Source organism: Corvus hawaiiensis, chromosome 4 (assembly GCF_020740725.1).
Source record: "Corvus hawaiiensis isolate bCorHaw1 chromosome 4, bCorHaw1.pri.cur, whole genome shotgun sequence".
NCBI classification, from domain to species: domain Eukaryota; kingdom Metazoa; phylum Chordata; class Aves; order Passeriformes; family Corvidae; genus Corvus; species Corvus hawaiiensis.
The window spans coordinates 79,602,812-79,624,390 of record NC_063216.1 but is presented as its reverse complement, the minus strand read 5'-3'; the positions used below and the strand labels follow the sequence as shown (position 1 = coordinate 79,624,390).

At 60.6% G+C, this 21,579-nt stretch overlaps 1 protein-coding gene across 3 annotated transcripts; it reads right to left on the bottom strand.

Annotated features, from left to right (window-relative positions):
• Positions 1-344: 344 nt before the first annotated feature.
• Positions 345-20,411, bottom strand: DENND6B (DENN domain containing 6B). Of its 3 annotated transcripts, XR_007203223.1 has the most exons (21): positions 20,274-20,411; positions 15,623-15,661; positions 15,501-15,543; positions 14,657-14,769; positions 13,678-13,758; positions 12,544-12,649; positions 12,043-12,122; positions 11,807-11,869; positions 11,148-11,203; positions 10,135-10,257; positions 8,908-9,003; positions 8,734-8,828; positions 8,004-8,069; positions 7,358-7,422; positions 4,295-4,384; positions 3,944-3,997; positions 3,508-3,617; positions 2,705-2,807; positions 2,050-2,124; positions 1,216-1,705; positions 345-1,130 (listed from the first exon to the last, which is right to left on the bottom strand). XR_007203223.1 is itself a non-coding variant. In XM_048301962.1 (20 exons), exons 1-20 carry the CDS (start codon positions 20,409-20,411, stop codon positions 1,583-1,585), a joined length of 1,719 nt encoding a protein of 572 aa, XP_048157919.1. In that variant the 3' UTR covers positions 345-1,582. The 3 variants fall into 3 exon arrangements, 2 of the variants coding, with proteins under 2 accessions (XP_048157919.1, XP_048157920.1); XM_048301962.1 differs by having other exon boundaries at positions 345-1,705; XM_048301963.1 differs by lacking the exon at positions 20,274-20,411 and adding an exon at positions 16,684-16,851 and having other exon boundaries at positions 345-1,705.
• Positions 20,412-21,579: the final 1,168 nt, after the last annotated feature.

Below are 21,579 nucleotides of genomic sequence, written 5' to 3'. Positions count from 1 at the left end.
AGGAAGTTTGGGCTGTTGAGGAACAGCTACAAGACCACGGTGGAGTCCCCACTCCTGGAGGGATTTCAAAGCCCTGTGGATGTGGCACGTGGGGACACGGGCAGTGGTGGCAGTGGCAGAGCTGGGAATGGTTGGACTCAAGGGGCTCCAGGGCTTTTCCAACCCAAATTCCATGATTCCATGATTCCATGCCGTGGGAAGGGCACAGGGACACACAGCCTCCCATAGGTGCTGGGCCAGGCGCTGTGAACCCTCTGGAAAAACGGGATGGCCATGAGTGACCGAGAGCAGGGACAACCATTCCCAACCCAATAAACCCCCCCAGACTCCAAACCAGGACCCAGTTTGGCTCCAGGGGTTTTTTTTAAGCTAAGATTTCCTACTGTGCAGGAGGGTTTGGGGCCTGCACGGACACACACGGAACACGTACAGGATTTACACCATCCCTAAGGATATTGCACAGAATTCCTTACTCCAGCGAGGCTGGGAGACCCAGCGGCCTCCTGCTGTTCCTGCCTGGCTCCAGAGGGGAAATTTGGGAAGAGTTCAGCCCCCTCTGAGCCCCCCATCCCCTTCCCAGCCCCGAGAATGGGCAGGGAGTGATGGAAACGGCGCAGCTTCCACTGGGAGCACTGGGAGCTGCTCCAGCTCAGGGCAGGAGCAATCCCACAATCCTGCCCCGTGCAGAGGTGCTGGGTTCGACCCCTCCAGGCTCCTGCATCCCTCCCAAACCCTTTTTTTAGGCTAAAATTCCGTCCCTGGGTGGACCCCCGGGTGGTGCAGTGCAGTCTGCGAGCAGCAATGCCCTGGTCCCAGCGGATCCATTCCCGAGGCAGGAAGGGGGTCCCAGGCACAGGAGCCGCCTCTGGAGCAGGGGCAGAGCAGCAGGGCCCGTTCCTGCTCGGCACAGGCTGCGGGGATCAGCTTCTCCGGGTTTTATTGGGAAGGGGCTGCCAGGAGCTCTCGCAGTGCCTCGGGCACAGCCCCGGCCCCGCTGTGCCCCTGGAGCTCGGGCTGGGTTTCCAAGCAGGATAAATGGGATTGGGGGCCAGCTCCTCCCAGCAGCCGTTCCCAGGCACTCCGGGAGCTCTGATCCCTGCGGATGCTCCAGCCCCTCCTCTGGCTCTGCCCTGGAGAAACAGAGCAGCATTCCATGTCCAGCAATTCCTCCTCCCGCTCCCACCGGCTGTCCAGGGACAGGGACGATGTTGTCACCTCCTCATCCTCCTCGGGAGCTGTCCTGAGCACAGCCCCCCCAGGGTTACTCCTGCTTCTCCCGGGCGGGATGGGGCCGTGGGAATGCCGAGGATCCAAGCGTGGTTGAAGTGTCCGAGCGGGCCCCGCACGCCCGGAGCCCTGGGGTCACTCCTGCCCTGCTGGCGGCCACCAGGGGACAACTCCCGGGGCCAGCCCCGGCCCAGCTCCGGGAGCAGCGCCCGGCTCCGCCCCGCGCGCTCCAAGCGGCCCCAGGTGCGATCCCGGCTGGATCGGGGCAGGAGCTCCTCTCCGAACGCCGCCGCAGCTGCCCCGGCGGGCTGGGAGCGGCCGGGAAGGTTCTCCCGCTCCAGGAGCCCTGCCAGGCTCAGGGGTGGTGCAGCACGGCCTGCAGGTCCTCGGGCAGGGAGCCGATGATGGTGTCGATGTAGAGACTCACCCTCTGCAGGGTCTCCTCCTTGACGGGCAGGTGCTGGCACCGGGCCCTCACCTGCACGGGAAATGGGAATGAACACATTCCAAGGGCCTTTTCCCCTGCCCCGGGCGCTGGAAATGGGAATGAACACGTTCCAAGGCCTTTCCCCCTGCCCCTGGCACGTGGCCGCTGCAGTTCAGGATAAAAACAGGCAGGAAACACCACCTGAGCCTCAGGAGGTGAAGAACATCCCTGGATCCTCCCAGCTCTGAGGATTTCACACAAACACGGAACTTCCCTGAGTTTCCCAGCCCTCCAGGGAGGGAGAATAAGGTTTTCCAAGGCACAGGGGTGATCCATGTCCCGCATTTTTCTCCACCCAGGGAGAGGAAGGAGTGCAGGGACAGGGAGGGACTCACCAGCTTCTCCCGAAGCTTCAGCACCAGGTCCACGATCTCCACCTCAGACTTGTCCTTCATCCAGGCCACGATGTCCTGAGGAGAGAGTGGCTTCTCTCAGGGACACTTCCCAAGGGATTCCCCTAAGGAAAGCCTGAAGTAAAGGTAAGCAGGGGATTTCTCACCCTCATTCCTGGAACAGCGAACAGAGCTCACCCAGTGCCAGCCCTGCCATGGCAGGGACACCTCCCACTGTGCCAGGCTGCTCCAGCCCCAATGTCCAGCCTGGCCTTGGCCACTGCCAGGGATCCAGGGGCAGCCCCAGCTGCTCTGGGCACCCTGGGCCAGGGCCTGCCCACCCTCCCAGCCAGCAATTCCCAATTGCCAATCTCCCATCCAGCCCTGCCCTCTGGCACTGGGAAGCCATTCCCTGGCTCCTGTCCCTCCAGGCCTTGGCCCCAGTCCCTCTGCAGCTCTCCTGGAGCCCCTTTAGGCCCTGCAAGGGGCTCTCAGCTCTCCCTGGAGCCTTCTCTTCTCTGAGGAAAGAATTTCTTCCGAATACTTGGGACAAAATAAACTAAAAGCCCTTGGTGCTTCCAGCCTGGCTTGGGAAGAGCCAGAGGGATGGCACACAGGTGTCAGGGATCACTGGCACAGCCCTGTCCCTGTCACCCACCGCCTCACAGATGGCCTCCAGGTGCAGGGCCTCGAGCTTCTGGGTCATCTCCCGGTGCCGCTGCCGGAACCAACCGTCGAAATTGGGCGACTTGAAGAATCTCCTGTGGAGAGAGGTCAGGAATCGTGGAACTGTGGGGTCCCAGAGCTGGGAGGGACAATCCCAATCCAACAACCCCCCTGTGCCCCAGAGCTCCCTGAGGTGGCCCTGGGAAGGGGACAGGGGGACCTGGAGCTGGCTGTGGGACACACCAGGACATGGGCACAGATTCCCAGAGCAGCTGGGGCTGCCCCTGGATCCCTGGCAGTGGCCAAGGCCAGGCTGGACATTGGGGCTGGAGCAGCCTGGCACAGTGGGAGGTGTCCCTGCCATGGCAGGGCTGGCACTGGAGGGGCTCTGAGCTCCCTTCCCACCCAAACATTCCAGCATTCCCTGACTCTGTGATTATTGTTCCTGATCACTTTCTGGGATTTTTTCCTTCCCCATATCCATGCATTTCCCATTTTCCTTCCTCGAGCATCCAACTTCTGGATTTTTCCCACTCCTATTGCACCAAGTGTCTTCTCCATCCCATCCAGGACGAATTAACCTTAGGAAAGCCCTGGACAAGCTCCCCTGCAGGGTCTCCACTCACCTAAAACACACCAAGCCCAGGGCTGAATTTTCCCTGGATTTGCTCTTGCTGCCCGTCCCGAGTTAACCCATGGACGAGTTCCCTGTGTGTTCCCAGTGCTGCTCCAGGGTTCGCTGTGCGTTGGGGCTGGCCCAGCTGGGCTGGGCTCAGGATTCCCTGCAGGTCTCACCTGTAGAGCCCCAGCCAGTCCCCCTTGAGCACACAGGTGAGCTGGGGGCCCGCGTGCTCCAGGCTCTTCATGAAATCCTCCTGGCAGAACGGGCGGATCTGGGGCGGGTTCTGCACAGGGAAAATCCAGATTAATCCATGGAAGTCCACATCAGAGAAGCCCAAATGCAGCCAGGGAAATGAGGGCTGCACTTCCAGTGGGAGAGGAAGGACAGAGGATAAAAACACCCCCAGGCTGATCTTCACGTGAGATTCACGGTAATTCAGCTCCTGGCAAAACTGGGAACATCCGTCCCAAGGGTTGTTTCAGACTTTAATTAATGTTTAAAGGAGTGAAAACCCTCTTCCTTCAACAGGGGAGGTTCCCAGGTGTGTGCCCAGCACCCTGTGACCATTCCCAATCCCATAGGGAAGGAGGACTGGGAAGTGCACCCCACCTTCCACGGAGTGATGGCCCTCTGCAGAGGCATCAGGCTGGCCATGTAATGCTCCTACAGCAAGAAAAGATAAAAATAAAAATAAAAATAATAATTTACAGCTGAGGAACCTCTGGTGTTGCCCAGAGCAGCTGTGGCTGCCCCTGGATCCCTGGCAGTGGCCAAGGCCAGGCTGGACATTGGGGCTGGAGCAGCCTGGCACAGTGGGAGGTGTCCCTGCCATGGCAGGGCTGGCACTGGAGGGGCTCTGAGCTCCCTTCCCACCCAAACATTCCAGGGTTCCCTCTCCTGGATCTGTCCCAGGTGCTGCTCCCACTCCCCGCTGTCCCCTGAGGTGTCCCTGGCACTCACCAGGGGGATGATGAAGCTCTGGGTGAGCTCCAGGAGGTGCCTCCTCAGCAGAGCGCTCTGCACCTCCGACGGGCGCTTCCGCTGGATGCCCTGCAAGCACAGCCCCGTACCCGCTGTCACCCAGCTGTCCCTCAGTGTCACACACAGCCCCGTACCCGCTGTCACCCAGCTGTCCCTCAGTGTCACACAGCCCAGCACCCGCTGTCACCCAGCTGTCCCTCAGTGTCACACACAGCCCAGCACCCGCTGTCACCCAGCTGTCCCTCAGTGTCACACACAGCCCAGCACCCGCTGTCACCCAGCTGTCCCTCAGTGTCACACAGCCCAGCACCCGCTGTCACCCAGCTGTCCCTCAGTGTCACACACAGCCCAGCACCCGCTGTCACCCAGCCGTCCCTCAGTGTCACACACAGCCCCGTACCCGCTGTCACCCAGCCGTCCCTCAGTGTCACACACAGCCCAGCACCCGCTGTCACCCAGCTGTCCCTCAGTGTCACACAGCCCCGTACTCGCTGTCACCCAGCTGTCCCTCAGTGTCACACACAGCCCCGCACCCGCTGTCACCCAGCCGTCCCTCAGTGTCACACACAGCCCCGTACTCGCTGTCACCCAGCCGTCCCTCAGTGTCACACACAGCCCCAGCACCCGCTGTCACCCAGCTGTCCCTCAGTGTCACACACAGCCCCAGCACCCGCTGTCACCCAGCCGTCCCTCAGTGTCACACACAGCCCCGTACCCGCTGTCACCCAGCCGTCCCTCAGTGTCACACACAGCCCCGTACCCGCTGTCACCCAGCCGTCCCTCAGTGTCACACACAGCCCCGTACCCGCTGTCACCCAGCTGTCCCTCAGTGTCACACAGCCCCAGCACCCGCTGTCACCCAGCTGTCCCTCAGTGTCACACACAGCCCCGTACCCGCTGTCACCCAGCCGTCCCTCAGTGTCACACACAGCCCCGTACCCGCTGTCACCCAGCCGTCCCTCAGTGTCACACACAGCCCCGCACCCGCTGTCACCCAGCCGTCCCTCAGTGTCACACACAGCCCCGTACCCGCTGTCACCCAGCTGTCCCTCAGTGTCACACACAGCCCAGCACCCGCTGTCACCCAGCCGTCCCTCAGTGTCACACACAGCCCAGCACCCGCTGTCACCCAGCCGTCCCTCAGTGTCACACACAGCCCCGTACCCGCTGTCACCCAGCCGTCCCTCAGTGTCACACACAGCCCCAGCACCCGCTGTCACCCAGCCGTCCCTCAGTGTCACACACAGCCCCGTACCCGCTGTCACCCAGCCGTCCCTCAGTGTCACACACAGCCCAGCACCCGCTGTCACCCAGCTGTCCCTCAGTGTCACACAGCCCCGTACTCGCTGTCACCCAGCTGTCCCTCAGTGTCACACACAGCCCCGTACCCGCTGTCACCCAGCCGTCCCTCAGTGTCACACACAGCCCCGCACCCGCTGTCACCCAGCCGTCCCTCAGTGTCACACACAGCCCCGTACTCGCTGTCACCCAGCCGTCCCTCAGTGTCACACACAGCCCAGCACCCGCTGTCACCCAGCTGTCCCTCAGTGTCACACAGCCCAGCACCCGCTGTCACCCAGCTGTCCCTCAGTGTCACACAGCCCCGTACCCGCTGTCACCCAGCTGTCCCTCAGTGTCACACACAGCCCAGGCACCCGCTGTCACCCAGCCGTCCCTCAGTGTCACACACAGCCCCGCACCCGCTGTCACCCAGCCGTCCCTCAGTGTCACACAGCCCCGTACCCGCTGTCACCCAGCCGTCCCTCAGTGTCACACACAGCCCCGTACCCGCTGTCACCCAGCTGTCCCTCAGTGTCACACACAGCCCAGCACCCGCTGTCACCCAGCCGTCCCTCAGTGTCACACACAGCCCCAGCACCCGCTGTCACCCAGCCGTCCCTCAGTGTCACACACAGCCCCGTACCCGCTGTCACCCAGCCGTCCCTCAGTGTCACACACAGCCCCGTACCCGCTGTCACCCAGCCGTCCCTCAGTGTCACACACAGCCCAGCACCCGCTGTCACCCAGCTGTCCCTCAGTGTCACACAGCCCCGTACTCGCTGTCACCCAGCTGTCCCTCAGTGTCACACACAGCCCCGCACCCGCTGTCACCCAGCCGTCCCTCAGTGTCACACACAGCCCCGTACTCGCTGTCACCCAGCCGTCCCTCAGTGTCACACACAGCCCAGCACCCGCTGTCACCCAGCTGTCCCTCAGTGTCACACAGCCCAGCACCCGCTGTCACCCAGCTGTCCCTCAGTGTCACACAGCCCCGTACCCGCTGTCACCCAGCCGTCCCTCAGTGTCACACACAGCCCCGTACTCGCTGTCACCCAGCTGTCCCTCAGTGTCACACACAGCCCCGTACCCGCTGTCACCCAGCTGTCCCTCAGTGTCACACACAGCCCCGTACCCGCTGTCACCCAGCTGTCCCTCAGTGTCACACACAGCCCCAGCACCCGCTGTCACCCAGCTGTCCCTCAGTGTCACACACAGCCCAGGCACCCGCTGTCACCCATGGCACAGCTGGGCCACCCAGTGCCACTCATGTCATGCACATCCAGGTTACCCAGTGCCACCCACAGCACAGCCGGGTCACCCGGAGTCACCCACTGTCACAGCTGCATCACCCGGTGTCACCCAGGTGTCCCTCGGTGTCACACACAACCTGCAGCTCTGCAGCCAAGGGAGCCTGAAGTGCTGCCCAACATCCAGATCCCAACAGCCAGATCCCAACATCCAGATCCCAAAGCGCAGGTTCCACCCTCTACTCAAATCCATTAAAATTTCAAGTTTCACTACACAAAACCCGGTTTTTCTCAGGCTCTTTGTTTGATATCAGTTGTTCCCCCCAGTTCATCATTAGCACCAGGATTTAACCCTTAACACCAAGTGAAAAATCCTAAACCTGGCATGACAAACATGTCCCAATATGGACTAAATCATCTCAAACTGTAAATTCTGCTCCTCTGGAGAGCTCTGTCTGCTCAAACCAAGCTCCTGGCACAGTTTTCCCACCCAGGACAGAGTGGGAGTGCTCACCTTTAGTAGCCTTTTTATCAGGGTTTTGTCTTTGTGAAGGAATGTTTTATAGGAAGTGTAGATTCCTAGACGGGAAAAACACGGAATCAGGAAAAAAGCAGGAGTTAGAAACACATTTTTGCCTATTGAGGTGCTGCTGCAGGGGGCAGGGAGAACAGGGCTGAGGATCCCTGCACAAACCCTGGCAGCTCCGCGGGGAATCCCAAAAATCATTTACAAACCATAGAAAATGATGGCATTGCCAGTGCAGCAGCGTTAAAGGGCACTGAGCTCCCTCCAGCACCTTCCCACAATGAATTCAGGGAGAGGGAACTCCCTGGGAGCAGCTCCTGGCACGGCCTGGGATGGACGCTCAGCTCTGTCTGGTGAGCACATTCCTGCCACCCCCAGCAGCTAAAAGCAGGCGTGATCCATGACATAAACCCAGGAAATCCCCACATCGGGCGTCCCATGAGCTGATTTTGGCCTTTGCCCTCCCAAAGACACACAGTTGTCCTGCACTGGCAGCAGGTCAGGAGAGAGAGGTGGACGCAGCACCACGGACGTTCGTTGGGATCCACAGGGAACGGACACAAGTTCCTGCTGCCAAACGCCCCAGGGAAGGGAAAACCAGACAAAGGATGCTGGAGGAAAGGCCTCCACCCACCTGGTTTGGTGTCCAGGGTTTTCAGCTTGGCCAGTTTCTTCACCTTCACCTGCTTGGGCAGGTCACCTGTGACACACAGGGGACAACTCAGGCTCTGTCCCTTCCTGGTGGGACTCTGCCAGCAGGACACCCAGCCCTGCCCTTGTCCCTCTTCCCTCAGAGCAATCCCAGCTCCCTTCCCGGCTGGAATTCTGGAACAAGGATGTGCTAAACCAGCTCCTCATCCCCAGGGTCTCCTTGGCTTCCCCATTCACAGAGGTGCTCAATGAAGGAGAGGAGGTTTCTCTTGCTCTCTCCTCTCCTCTCCTCTCCTCTCCTCTCCTCTCCTCTCCTCTCCTCTCCTCTCCTCTCCTCTCCTCTCCTCTCCTCTCCTCTCCTCTCCTCTCCTCTCCTCTCCTCTCTCCATTTCCTGCCCAGGAAGGGCTTTTCCTCTCCTGGAAGCTCCAGGACAGCAATTCCTGCTCCCCACTCCCTGCCCCAGCTCTGTGCTCGTCCCACACACAGCCAGAGCCAGAGGCCAGAGCTCTTGAGGCTGCCGGGCTCTCCCAGGAATGCAGGGAGGGAATCCCTGCCCCAGCAGCTCCCTGCAGCCTCCAGCTGCTCCTCCAGCCCCACAGAGCCCTGGGCCCAGCTCCCCTGGCACCCTGAGCTCCCCTGGCACCCAGAGCACCCCTGACAGGCACCCTGAGCTCCCCTGGCACCCTGAGCTCCCCTGGTACCCCGAGCTCACCCGACATCCGCAGCTCTCCCACCCGCAGGATGTGCGGCCAGTGCTGCAGGGTCTTGATGAAGAAGGGGTTGGTGACGCCCACGACGATATTGGGCCTGGAAGGAGGGGACAGGCTGAGCCCCGGTGGCTCTGGGTGTCCCTCAGGGGTGGCAGGGCGCCTCAGGGGGCACTCACGGGGCCTGGGTGCGGGTGGTGTATTCCTTGAACTCGCTGTCGTGGATGGTGAAGTAGGGCCGGAAGTCGCAGCAGTAGCGCAGCGGGGCCAGGCAGCTGCAGGGACAGGGACAGGCACGGTCACCCTGAGCATGGCACGGTCACCCTGAGCATGGCACGGTCACCCTGGGCACGGCACAGGGACCCCAGGTATGGCACAGGGCACCTGGGATGGGGCCTGGAGCAGGGCACTGTCCTGCCACAGGTGACATTGCCAGGGATTCAGGGAGGTTGGAAAAGCCCTCCCAGCCCATCCAGTCCCAGCTCTGCCCCATCCCCACCTTGGCCCCAGCCCAGAGCCCTCAGTGCCACCTCCAGGAATTCCTCAGACACCTGCAGGCATGGGCACTCCAAAGCTCCCTGGGCAGCCCCTGCCAAGGCCTGAGCGCCCTTTCCATGGGGAAATTCCTGCTGATGCCCACCCTGCCCCTCCCCTGGCCCAGCCTGAGGCCGTTCTCTCTCTCCTGTCCCTGTTCCCTGCGAGCAGAGCCCGACCCCCCCGGCTGCCCCCTCCTGTCAGGGACTTGTGCAGAGCTACAAGGTCCCCCCGGAGCCTCCTTTGCTCCAGCCTGAGCCCCTTTCCAGCTCCCTCAGCCGCTCCTGGGGCTCCAGACCCTTCCCAGCTCCCTGCCCAGAGGGGCCTGGAGCTGCCCCCAGGATCCCAGGGGGTCCCTCAGCAGAGCCAGCACAGGGGACAGTCCCTGCCCTGGGGCTCTGCCCACGCTGGGGCTGCCACAGCCCAGGGGCCATCGGCCTCCTCCTGCCCCCTGGGCACCCCTGGGCTCCTGTCCAGCCGCTGGCACAGCACCCCCAGGGCCCTTCCCAGCTTTCCAGCCCCTCTGCCCCAGCCTGGAGCGCTGCAGGGCCTTGGGGTGACCCAAGGGCAGGACCTGGCAATTGGCCTGGTTGAACCTCTCTGGAGAAGCTCCAGGTTTGTGGGGTTTTGTGCTAAGACAGCTCAGAGCTGGGCAAGAACATTCCTCAGGGCTGGAACCATAAGGGAAGATTCCTTTGTACTCCTCTCTATCCTTGCTGGAATATCAGCATGGAATATTTGCAGTTTGTCTTGCAAAGTTTCCACAATCAAACTAAACCAAATCCAGGTGAGCAGCACAGAGCAGATGGGAGAGGGAAAAGCTGCCAGAATTTGCTGTCCCAGCTCCCAGTCCCTCAGACCGAGGGTGTTACCTGGTGAGGGCCAGGACCATCTCTGAGGACATGGTTGGGGACGGTGCCATCACCACCATGGGCTCCCCCAGCAGCATCAGCTCCCACAGCATCTGGATATGGATCAGCACCGGCTGGAAGCACCTGGGATGATGGGAACAGGCCGAGCTCAGAGGGGCAGTTCAGGACAGACCAGACTGTGGCCTGCAAGCCCCCCCAGGAGTGCTTCCATGCGGGAATTTGAGATCTAGGATGGACCTTTAGCATTCCACAGGGGAATTCAGGTGTCACTCAGTTGTTTTACACGAGGTTAAAGGGAACGCTGTAAGCAAAGCCAGGCAATCTGTGATCAGGGAATCCTGGAATGGTTTGGGTGGGAAGGGACCCCAAAGCCCCTCCAGTGCCACCCCTGCCATGCTGGGGCCTCTCTGGACTCTCTCCAGCAGCTCCAGGTCCTGCTGCTGTGTCCCCAGGGCTGGGGCAGCTCTGCAGGTGGGGTCTCACCTGAGGGGCACAGGGACAGGATCCCCCCTCCCCTGCTGGGATCAGCCCAGCGCTGGGGGGGTCTGGGCTGGGCCAGGTCCAGCTCTCACCCCCAGCACCCCCAAATCCTTCTCCCAGGGCTGCTCCAGCTGCTCATTCCAGCCTGGATCGATCCCAGGGCTTGCCCTGACCCGGGTGCAGCACCTTGGACTCGGCCTTGCTAAACCTCAGGAGGTTCCCATGGACAAACGTTGCTCTCAGTGTCTGAGAGAGCAGAACACTCCTGGATTCCAGAGGATGGCTACGGGAATGGCACCTCCAGGCTGGGACACTCCCGCGGATGCTCTGGGCAGAGCTGGGGAGGACACGGCCCCTCCCCTGCCCCGGGGCTGCGCAGGGCACAACCCTCAGCTCCAACCCCGCCCAGCATCCCAAAGGAGTCCCTGGAATGCAGCAGTGTCCGATTCTGCACCATCCCAGGGATTCGTGGGACGCTCCCAGCAGGGAGAGGGTGGCAGGAGGAGGGGAGAGGGTTGGGAGGAGCCTCTCACCTGAACAGATCCAGTTCATGAACACTGGGGAGAACCAGGGGGGCTGGCAACAGATTCTGGATGAGGAAGGGAGAAAAGCCCGTTAGTAACTGTTAGTGAACGGTGAGGAGATGGGAGCATCCGGCTGGAATTCCACCTGCACTGAGCAACTGCCACAGAGGAACACGGAACCACCCTGAGGCGTGAGCAGGAGCAGGGCTGAGTGCAGCACTCAATCCCAGTTTAACTCCTGTGCCTGTAACTAAGGAAGGTTCCCTCCTTTCCCAGATGGGAAGGGCTGCCCTTGTCTGCTCCTTTATCTTCCAGGGTTTCCTCTGGTGGGAGAGAGCCTGAGGCAGACAGAGCCGGGCAGGGTTAGAGATGTGGCACCAAAGCAGTGTTAGTCACAGCAGAGGGAAGGGAAAGGGGCACGAATCCAAAGCAAATTCAAAACAACTCGAAGGTGAAGGCAGGAGACCCAGCAGGGCCTGAATTCCCAGGAAAAGCAAGGGGACAATGAGGAAAGCACCCGGATCGGGTGCAGAGAATCCTGTGTGACTCCAGACACGAGAGCCTGGAGTGGAACCACGGGGACCACACGGATCCCAGGCCAAAGGGGTTCCCAACAGGATTCAGGATCCAGCTCTTCCCAGCCTGCTGCCTCCGTGCCACCCCCTCACCTCCTGGTTGCACTGCTTCACGGGGCTGGAGCCTGGCTTGTCCACCCGGGACGGGATCCTCACCTGCAGTGCAGAGAGAGCAGGGATCACCCTGGGATGGGATCGGCAGGGGAGGAACTTCCCCGGTCACCAATTCCAACTGCTGGACTGGAAAGGTTGGGAATGTGGAGTGAACAGGGATTTAACACCCAGGACTGGGGGATACAGGTCCCTTCCCGCTGGCACAGCCCAGGTACCTGGATGACAACTCCCATCACGGGCAAGTTCAGGGTCTGGCCTGGCACCGGCGGGGGCCACTGGTCGATCTCGTTGCACACTGAGGGACACAGGGGAGGGAAGAGTCACCTGAGGGAAAAGCCAGCTCATCCTGGGGTTCTGACATGGAATTATTCCCTGTTCCCAGCTCACACATCCCCCTGGCTCATGGCAAACCCAGAGCAGGTGAAGCAGGAAGAATGACCTGGGCAATAAAGGCCCGGCAGAAGGGCAGCGGATTCCTGGCGTTGGGAATGCCCTGCACTCCTTGGGAATGCCCTGCATCCACAGTGACAGCCCCATCCCCTCCCTTCCCAGCAATCCCTCCTTCACACCTGCTTATCACTTGGACAAGCAGGAGGAAGTCCTTCCCTGCTGGAATTTGCTCCAGAACGAAGCCATTTGGAGCATTCCAGCTGTTTTTCAGGAACCTCCCGATCCACCCCTGCACTGCCAAGCTGGAATCCCTGCCCCCAGCTCACCTGCCTCCAGGCAGGGCTCCAGCTTGTCGAAGTATTCCGGAGCAATGAGCTGCAGCAGGCACTGGAACAGGTTCACGTAGGGAAGGCGGGACACGAGCACCAGGGACTGGGAAAGGCACATCTGGGATCAGGACCCCCCTGACCCCACCACTGCACGTCTCTGTACTGCTCAGAGAGGGATCAACTCAAAAAACCCAACCCAAAATCCATGGAGCAGCTCCCAAGCAGCACTTGGGTGGAATTCCTGCTGCCCACCAGCTCGTGAGCTGGGATTTGGGAGAGCAAAGGGATGGGAGCATGGCCTGGCAAGAGAGCAGCTGGAGAGGGAATAAAAATCGACTGCTGGTGGGTTCAAAGCTCCCAAAAACCATTCCAAGTGGGGAAGCACAAAGGAGCAACTCCAGAAATGGGAATTGGGCAGATAAACAAAGTCAAGGAATTCTGGGGAAGGACAAAGGAACTTGGAATAATGAATAGTGTCCAGCAGGGCCGTTTCTGTTCTCACTGGGGCTTCCCTGTGAAATAAACCCTTGTTTTTACAACTGCCCCAGCCCAGCCCCAGTGGGGGTTTCACTGTTACACCGACTCCTCTAACCATTAATGAATGCATTAATGAGGAATGTGAGAGGTCTTTAAACACCTCCTGTCCCACCCCAAACTTGGCCCTTTGAATCCAAACCCCACCCAAGGGTGACAGTTCCTTCCCCGAGCAATCCCACTGTTCCAGTGGAAAACTCACTGGTTTAGTGGAGATGGAAAAATTCAGTTCTGCATCAGCAGGAGCCTGAAAGGAGCTCCTGGAGGTGGAGAGCACAAAGCTCAGGACACTGCTGGGACCGAGATGTCCCCAAGGACCGGCACAAAACAAGAAGGAATGGCTCAGGCTGGGCCAGGGGAGGGGCAGGGTGGGCATCAGCAGGAATTTCCCCATGGAAAGGGTGCTCAGGCCTTGGCAGGGGCTGCCCAGGGAGCTTTGGAGTGCCCATGCCTGGAGGTGTCTGAGGAATTCCTGGAGGTGGCACTGAGGGCTCTGGGCTGGGGCCAAGGTGGGGATGGGGCAGAGCTGGGACTGGATGGGCTGGGAGGGCTTTTCCAGCCTCAGGGATGATTCTGGGATCTGGACTCAGCACTGACCTTCTGGAAGTAGCCCCTCCTCATGGAGCTGTCCTTGACCTGCCGGAAGTACACGTACCCGAAATAGTGAGCGGCCTCTCGCTGCAGGGACACGGACAGAGGGACAGAGATGGACAGAGAGGGACAGAGAGGGACAGAGAGTGAGGGACAGCCCAGCTGCACAATCACCAACCCCTCCTGAGCCACCCCCCTGCTCCGGCACATCCCAGCCCTCTGGGAGAGCTTTCCATGGGGATACAGGAGGAGACACAACTGGAGCCAGGCTGGGAGAGCTGGGGGTGCTCACCTGGAGAGGAGAAGCTCCAGGGAGAGCTGAGAGCCCCTTGCAGGGCCTAAAGGGGCTCCAGGAGAGCTGCAGAGGGACTGGGGCCAAGGCATGGAGGGACAGGAGCCAGGGAATGGCTTCCCAGTGCCAGAGGGCAGGGCTGGATGGGAGATTGGCAATTGGGAATTGCTGGCTGGGAGGGTGGGCAGGCCCTGGCCCAGGGTGCCCAGAGCAGCTGGGGCTGCCCCTGGATCCCTGGCAGTGGCCAAGGCCAGGCTGGACATTGGGGCTGGAGCAGCCTGGCACAGTGGGAGGTGTCCCTGCTTCAGTTCCCTCTCCCAGCTGGGATCCCCCTGAGGCTGGGATCCCTCTCCCAAAATAACTGGGGTCTCCTGGATTCAGTTCCCTCTCCCAGTGAAACTGGGGTCTCCCTAATTGCCCTCCAGCTCCCAAAACAGCTGGAGGTCCCCCTGACTCAATTCAGTTCCCTCTCCCCCGATCCAGTCCCACCTTTGCCCCCCGATCCCATTCCCTCCCCCAGCAGTTCCCTGTCCCGCTCCCCCTCCTTGTGAGCACGGAAGGAATCCCCTGTGCTGAATCCTCCTTTTCTCACTACTCCCACGGCCAAAGGAAAGGAGGATTTTCCACAGGGACACCAAACCCACGGAATCCTCGGCTTTTCCCCCGGCAGGGGAGGGCAGGGCCAGGACCCACCTGCAGCATCAGCGGGGCCTCCCGGTTGTACCTCCCGTCATCCTGGAACGGGGAACTGCGGGGCCCCCCCGCCTGGCGCAGCCGGAAGCTGAACTGGGTGTCCCCGAGGCCACCTGGGACAGGGACAGCACAGGACACAGGGACAGCAAGCTGGGAGCTGGGAATGGCCCTGCTGCAGCGGGGATGGGGCTACGGGGAAATCCAGCACAGAGTGGGGAGGGACAGAGGGGAGAAACCAAAGAAATCCCAAAGGGAGAGGAAAGGGAAAGGGGAAAAGGAAGGAAAAAAGGAAGGGAAAAGGAAGGGAAATGGGAAGGGAAAGGAAAAGGGACTATAGGAAAAAACTTTTCCCTGTGAGGGTGGGGAGGCCCTGGAATGGAATTCCCAGAGCAGCTGTGGCTGCCCCTGGATCCCTGGCAGTGGCCAAGGCCAGGCTGGACATTGGGGCTGGGAGCAGCCTGGCACAGTGGGAGGTGTCCCTGCATGATACTTAAGGTCCCTTCCCACCCAGCCATTCCAAGATTCCATGGAAGTGCAGAAAGCCACCTCTTAAAGCCCCAGGGCCCGGCTGGAGGAGCAGATTTACATCTCATTGTCCCTTTGTGATGCACAAACACAGGTTTGGGGACATTTCTGCTGGGAAGCTCCCAAACGCAGGAAGAACTCACCCTCCTGGCTCCACTGGGAATTTCCTTGGAGCACAGGCTCCTGGGGGCCTCACCCAGCAGAGCACGAGGAGCCCCTGGCTCAGCCCCAGGTGCTCCCTGCTGGCCCCTCACCCCCGCTGCAGCCCAGGGATTGTCCTTCCACCAGGGACACTCCTGTCACCCCCAGAGTCACCTACCTGAGTAGGAGTCTGGGAAGGACAGGTAGCAAATGCTCGTTTTCTGCAAAAAAACCAACAGCCAGTGAGACCCCCCAGAGCTGCCCCCAAAGGAGGGAGAAACGGGGAGAAAGGGTGGTTACCTCCTTCTCGGTGAGCCGGAAGTCGTGGGGATACACCAGCTGCAGAGAGAGCAGAGCCTGTCAGCCCCTGTGCCCCACAGCTCCCCACAACAACCCCCTGGTCCCAAAGATCCTACAGGAAAGCACCCGGGATGATTTCAACTCTGAACCTGTCACAGAGCCTGGTTTTATTTGGATCTGGGGACAGACCCAGAGGCTCCTGCTTTAGATTTAATCTTGGGAGCTGATGGCCAAGTGTATGAGCACCCCCAGATCCTCGGGGAGCATTCCAGATGTGCAAACATCTGTTCCGTCAGGAGCAGGACAGGACACACAGGAGGGACAGGCTGGAAATGCAGCTGGAAAAAAGCAGGTGGGTGTGGGTGGGATGAGGGGTGGGGACAGCACTGCAGGGTGGCACAGAGAGGGTTATGAGCCATGGCTGGGGAAACACCCCTGGGAGGGAGGAATTCCATCAGTGCTGGACCTGATGACCTTGGACGGCTTCTCCAACCTGAGTCTGTGGTTCTCATAATCCATGGAGACCACGGCAGTCACAGAGCCAGGGAATCCTGGAATGGCTGGGTGGGAAGGGAGCTCAGAGCCCCTCCAGTGCCAGCCCTGCCATGGCAGGGACACCTCCCACTGTGCCAGGCTGCTCCAGCCCCAATGTCCAGCCTGGCCTTGGCCACTGCCAGGGATCCAGGGGCAGCCCCAGCTGCTCTGGGCACCCTGGGCCAGGGCCTGCCCACCCTCCCAGCCAGCAATTCCCAATTCCCAGTCTCCCATCCAGCCCTGCCCTCTGGCACTGGGAAGCCATTCCCTGGCTCCTGGCCCTCCATGCCTTGGCCCCAGTCCCTCTGCAGCTCTCCTGGAGCCCCTTTAGGCCCTGCAAGGGGCTCTCAGCTCTCCCTGGAGCTTCTCCTCTCCAGGGGAGCACCCCCAGCTCTCCCAGCCTGGCTCCAGAGCAGAGGGGCTCCAGCCCTGCAGCAGCTCCGAGGCCTCTCTGGGCTCTCTCCAGCAGCTCCAGGTCCTGCTGCTGTGTCCCCAGGGCTGGGGCAGCTCTGCAGATGGGGTCTCACCTGAGGGGCACAGGGGCAGGTTCCTGGGCAGGTTCCTGAGGAGAAGGATCCCACAGAGCCTCTGCTGACTGGGAAGTGCAGGAATTGCAGCGGAGCCGAAAGGAGCCGGCACGGGCTCGGCTGGGCCATGGAGCTCCGTCCTCAGCCTCAGGAGTTCTGCTCCAGAGGCAGCCGCTGCTCCAATCAGGAGCTCAAATCAGTGCCTGACTCTCCTCTCCAGGCTATAAATAGCTCAGGTGGCCCCGTGCCAGAGGCTGGAAGTTCATCCAGCTCCGACAATTCCCGCAGATCCCTTGGCAAGGGCGGTGCTCCAGCCGAGCCAGCCAAATTCCCAATTAACAGCGACGCTGATGAGCCCGCGCTGGGAGCAGAAAGCTGAGAAAATCCAGAGGCAAAATGATCCCGGAGCAGCTCCAGGGATGGGGCAGCATGGAGAGGGAAGGCCGGGATGCTGCAGGGGAAGGGACTGGGATGGTCCCAGGGAATCACTTCCCTGCTCCCCCTGCTCTGCACCAGGACCTCGAACACATTCCTGTGGCTGGGACCAATTAATCCCCACCCAAACACTTATCCTGTTAATTCCCTGGGAATCACAGCCAGACCAGGAGTGGGGAGCCCTGGACAGCTGATCCTGATCCACGAGGAGCCTGGGAATCCCAGGAATAATTGTGCTTTCCTCGACATTTGCTGCCTAATTCAGAGCAGGGGTTTGGACAAGGCTTCTGCTTCTCCTGCTGGATTTTGGGGGGGGCTTTCTGCAAGAAAACGGTTGGAAAATCAGGATCTAACTTCCAGGGCTGGGATTGATGATCTCAGAGGTCTTTTCCAACCTTAATTCCACATCTCTGCTTTCCCTTCACTTTAACTCTGATGTTTCTCTGTGTTTGGGGTGGGGGAAAATCACCAAATACCCAAAAAGTTCAAAACCTTGGATCCAAGCCAAAAGGAACCCGAGTCAGTACAACTTTCCAAAAGGCAAAAAAAGGCAAATGAAAAGGAAGTTTGGATGTGCAAAAACCCCTGGATATCCCCAGAGCAGCCCGAAAGGGCTTCAATCACATCCTAATGTGATTCCACATGAACTAAGGAGCATGGAAGTGACACAAGTTGTTGCCGCCCAAATCCCTGGATTTCGGGAGGTGCCTGGAACTGCTGTCATGGCAACCCGGCCAACATCCCGGGAACTGCCTCTGGAGCAGCCCGGCCCCACCAGTGCCCTGTCTGGGAGGGCTGGGGGAGCAGCCCCGTCCCAGGGAAGGTCTGGAAGGAGGGGCAGGAATTGCCAGGTTCTGTGGCAGCGGGGGAGAGCAGTCGGAGCCTCGGATGGCAAAGGGCTGCGGGGAGGGCAGGCAGGAGCGCCCCGAAAGTGGCTCCCCCCTCCCTGCTCCCTTCGCCATCTGTCACCGATTATCTGAGGGTGGAGGGGCCAGGAACAGGAATTCCATTGAATTTCTGCCTTCATTTGGGTTCTGCTTTCCAACAGCTTCCCCGCTGTCTGTGGAAGCAGAGTGGGAATCGCTGAATTCCAGAATCTTTGGGATCTTTCTCAGAGTTTTTTGAATTTATGACTCTCTCAGAGCTGAATTTCAGAGACCTTCCAGGTTTGTACCCACAGAGATCCCCCTGAGTTTGTACCCGCAGAGCCCCCACAAATTTGTACCCAAACACCTTGAGTTTGTACCCAAAGAAATGCTGAGTTTGTACCCACAGACCCCAAGTTTGCACCCCCGGATCCCCTAAATTGGTGCCCCCAGAGCGCCCCAAGCCCCCACAGCTTCTCCTCTTCCTGGCTTCCCTTCCAGTGTCTCATCCCTGCTCCTTCCCCTTCCCTCTGGAACAGAAATCCACACTGCTTTTCCAAAGGAATGGGGACATTGGGGCTGTGTCCTCCCCACTGAGACGTTCCCAGTTTTCCTGAGTCATTTCTGCCACACGAGGAACATTTTCCCATTGAAACAAAGGGAGAAAAGGAGGAAAAAGAAGGAAAATTCCTTTCCAGGGATGAACAAACCACATTCCTGCATCCCCCATCCGCAAAGGCCCCTCCCGAGAAACCCAGACAGGTGAGAACCTAGCTCAACACATTAAAACACAGCTACAAAGCATTAAATCCTCCGTGCTAGTTATTATCCCAGTATTCCTCTCTTTCCTGGGGTATTTCAGGCCTGCTTTTGCAGGGAAAAGGATCAAACAGGTGAAACTCAGGTCTGGAGGAGATTTTTTTATTCATTTTCAGGCTCCACGGGAAGAAACAGTCAAGTATTCAAGGCAAGGGAGCAGCAACAGGTGGACTTGGTCCCTCCTGCTTCCCATTCCCTTTGGAAGCTCCAGCATTTAAAATTGGGAAGGCTCAAACCTCCAAAAACCAGAGTAACATCCTTAGAAAAGGGCAAATGGAGGAGCGAATCCCACAGTCACGGGAGAAATAAGAAGGAGCTGGAGGTGATCCTCAGGCCCAGAGAAATCCACACTTCCCTGCTGCCTGTCCTCAGAGCACCGAGCAGCCCCTGAGGAACCCAGGAACTTCCCCCAAATCCTCCTTCAGGAGCGGCACTGGCATATTCCAGGGAACTGGGAACGACTGTCCAGCCCTTCCCGTCCCAGTTCACCGCCTCTGCTCCCCCAAGGGGCTCAGCTCTGCTCCAGCCCGGCGAGGGACCTTCCCTTTCCCGGGAATCCTGCACGGACACCTCCCTGCCCTGCCTGCTGGGAATTTGTGTGTTTGGAATCCTGGAATGGTTTGGGTGGGAAGGGAGCTCAGAGCCCCTCCAGTGCCAGCCCTGCCATGGCAGGGACACCTCCCACTGTGCCAGGCTGCTCCAGCCCCAATGTCCAGCCTGGCCTTGGCCACTGCCAGGGATCCAGGGGCAGCCCCAGCTGCTCTGGGCACCCTGGGCCAGGGCCTGCCCACCCTCCCAGCCAGCAATTCCCAATTCCCAATCTCCCATCCAGCCCTGCCCTCTGGCACTGGGAAGCCATTCCCTGGCTCCTGGCCCTCCATGCCTTGGCCCCAGTCCCTCTGCAGCTCTCCTGGAGCCCCTTTAGGCCCTGCAAGGGGCTCGCAGCTCTCCCTGGAGCTTCTCCTCTCCAGGGGAGCACCCCCAGCTCTCCCAGCCTGGCTCCATGGGATGTGTCACCCTGGGGAGGTCTTATTCCATGGAAGGGATCCATAAAGGTCTCTTGGATGCTGCCCTGGCCCCTCCCTGCCCTGTGCACCCCCCACCCCACAGACATCCCCCATCCCCCTCACCCCAAATCTCTGCTGGAAACCCCCTCCCCTCCCTGTTCGCTGCCCCCACCCCATCCCTGATCCCCTTTCCACACCCCCATCCCTGACCCCCTTTTCACACACGCCATTCTATCCCCTTCTATCCCTACCCTTGATCCCCTTTTCACTCCGCCATCCCCGACCCCCTTTTCACACACGCCATTCTATCCCCTTCTATCCCTACCCTTGATCCCCTTTTCACTCCGCCATCCCCCATTCCCTCTCTCCCCATCCCTGATCCCTCCACACCCCCAGTCCCTGACCGCCGTTTCACCCCCGCTCCCTGCCGCCGTGTCCCCGGGCCCGAGCCGCTGTCTCGCACCTCCATGGCCTGGCCCAGCTCCAGGTCGAAGGTCACCACACACACGCAGTCGATCCAGGCGGCGAAGCGGCCCCAGGGCAGGGGGGAGGCGGCGGCGGCGCGGCGGGGCCGGGGCCCGGCCCGGCTCAGCGCGTCCATGACGGCGCCGCCCGCCCGCGGCCCGCCCCGCGCCGCGCCCCCTGCCGGAGGGGAGGACCCCGCCCAGCGCTGCCGCCCCGCGCCAGCGCGCCCCCTAGCGGCCAGGAGGTCCCGAGCGCGCCGCCCGCACCATCGAGACGGGAGCGGGCGCGCAGAGCGGCGCGGGCGGGGCCGTGGAGGTGTCATGGCGGCGGCGTGGCGGCTCCGGGACTGCTGAACCCGCGGCGGCTTCACCGCTCGGCGCCCGGCTCCTGTGTGTGACGGGCGGGGCCTGTTCGACCCCCGTGTGTGCCCGGTCTGAGCCTCCCCGACCTCTGGCTGTGCCTGGCCGGGGCCTGCGGGACCCTCGGTTGTGCCTGGTCTGGGCCTCCCCGAGCCCCGGCCCTTCCCGGCCCCCGGCTCTGCCCGGTCTGAGCCCCCCCGACCCTCGGTTGTGCCCGGTCTGAGCCTCCCCGACCTTCGGTTGTGCCCGGTCTGAGCCCCCCCGACCCTCGGTTGTGCCCGGTCTGAGCCTCCCCGACCTTCGGTTCTGCCCGGTCTGAGCCTCCCCGACCACCGTGCGCAGCCCCCCGGGCCCGTCCCGCGGGGCCGATTTTAGGAGCGCTCCAAACACCGTTTAGAAAAGAGACGCCGTTTATTCCCTGCCAGGCGCGAGGAGGAGATTTCCACAAATCAAGCTCAGGAAGGGGTAAAAAATTACATCTTTTGAATTTACACGAACCCGCCCCGCTGGGCCTAATGCACGCTTAATTGTGTGACCTGACCTGAGGCAGCGCTTGAAAGGGAGTTCTTACATTAAGCGAATTCTGTTGTAGAAGCCACCTGATGCCACAGTTACGGTCACAAAAGGTGAGAAAATGACACCGGTTCGTTTTGGAGAAGTTTTCTCCGGGAATGAGGATTCACCTGGGAGGTCCGGGGGCGGTGCCAGGCCTGGGAGCAGCCCCGGGGGTGTTTCCAAGGCAAAGGGCGAAGGGTGCCCCGGGATTGTTTGACGCGGTGATTTTTGTGAGATTTCAGACACGTGAATACAATGCACGAGCTGCTTCCTGCTCATGGACGTCTGGGAAATGGGAAATATCGGGGATAAATCACAGTTTTGTGGCAGATTTCCTGAGGGGCTGGGGAAAAGCCAGGCGCTTTTGGAGGTTATTTATTGCCAGGGTCA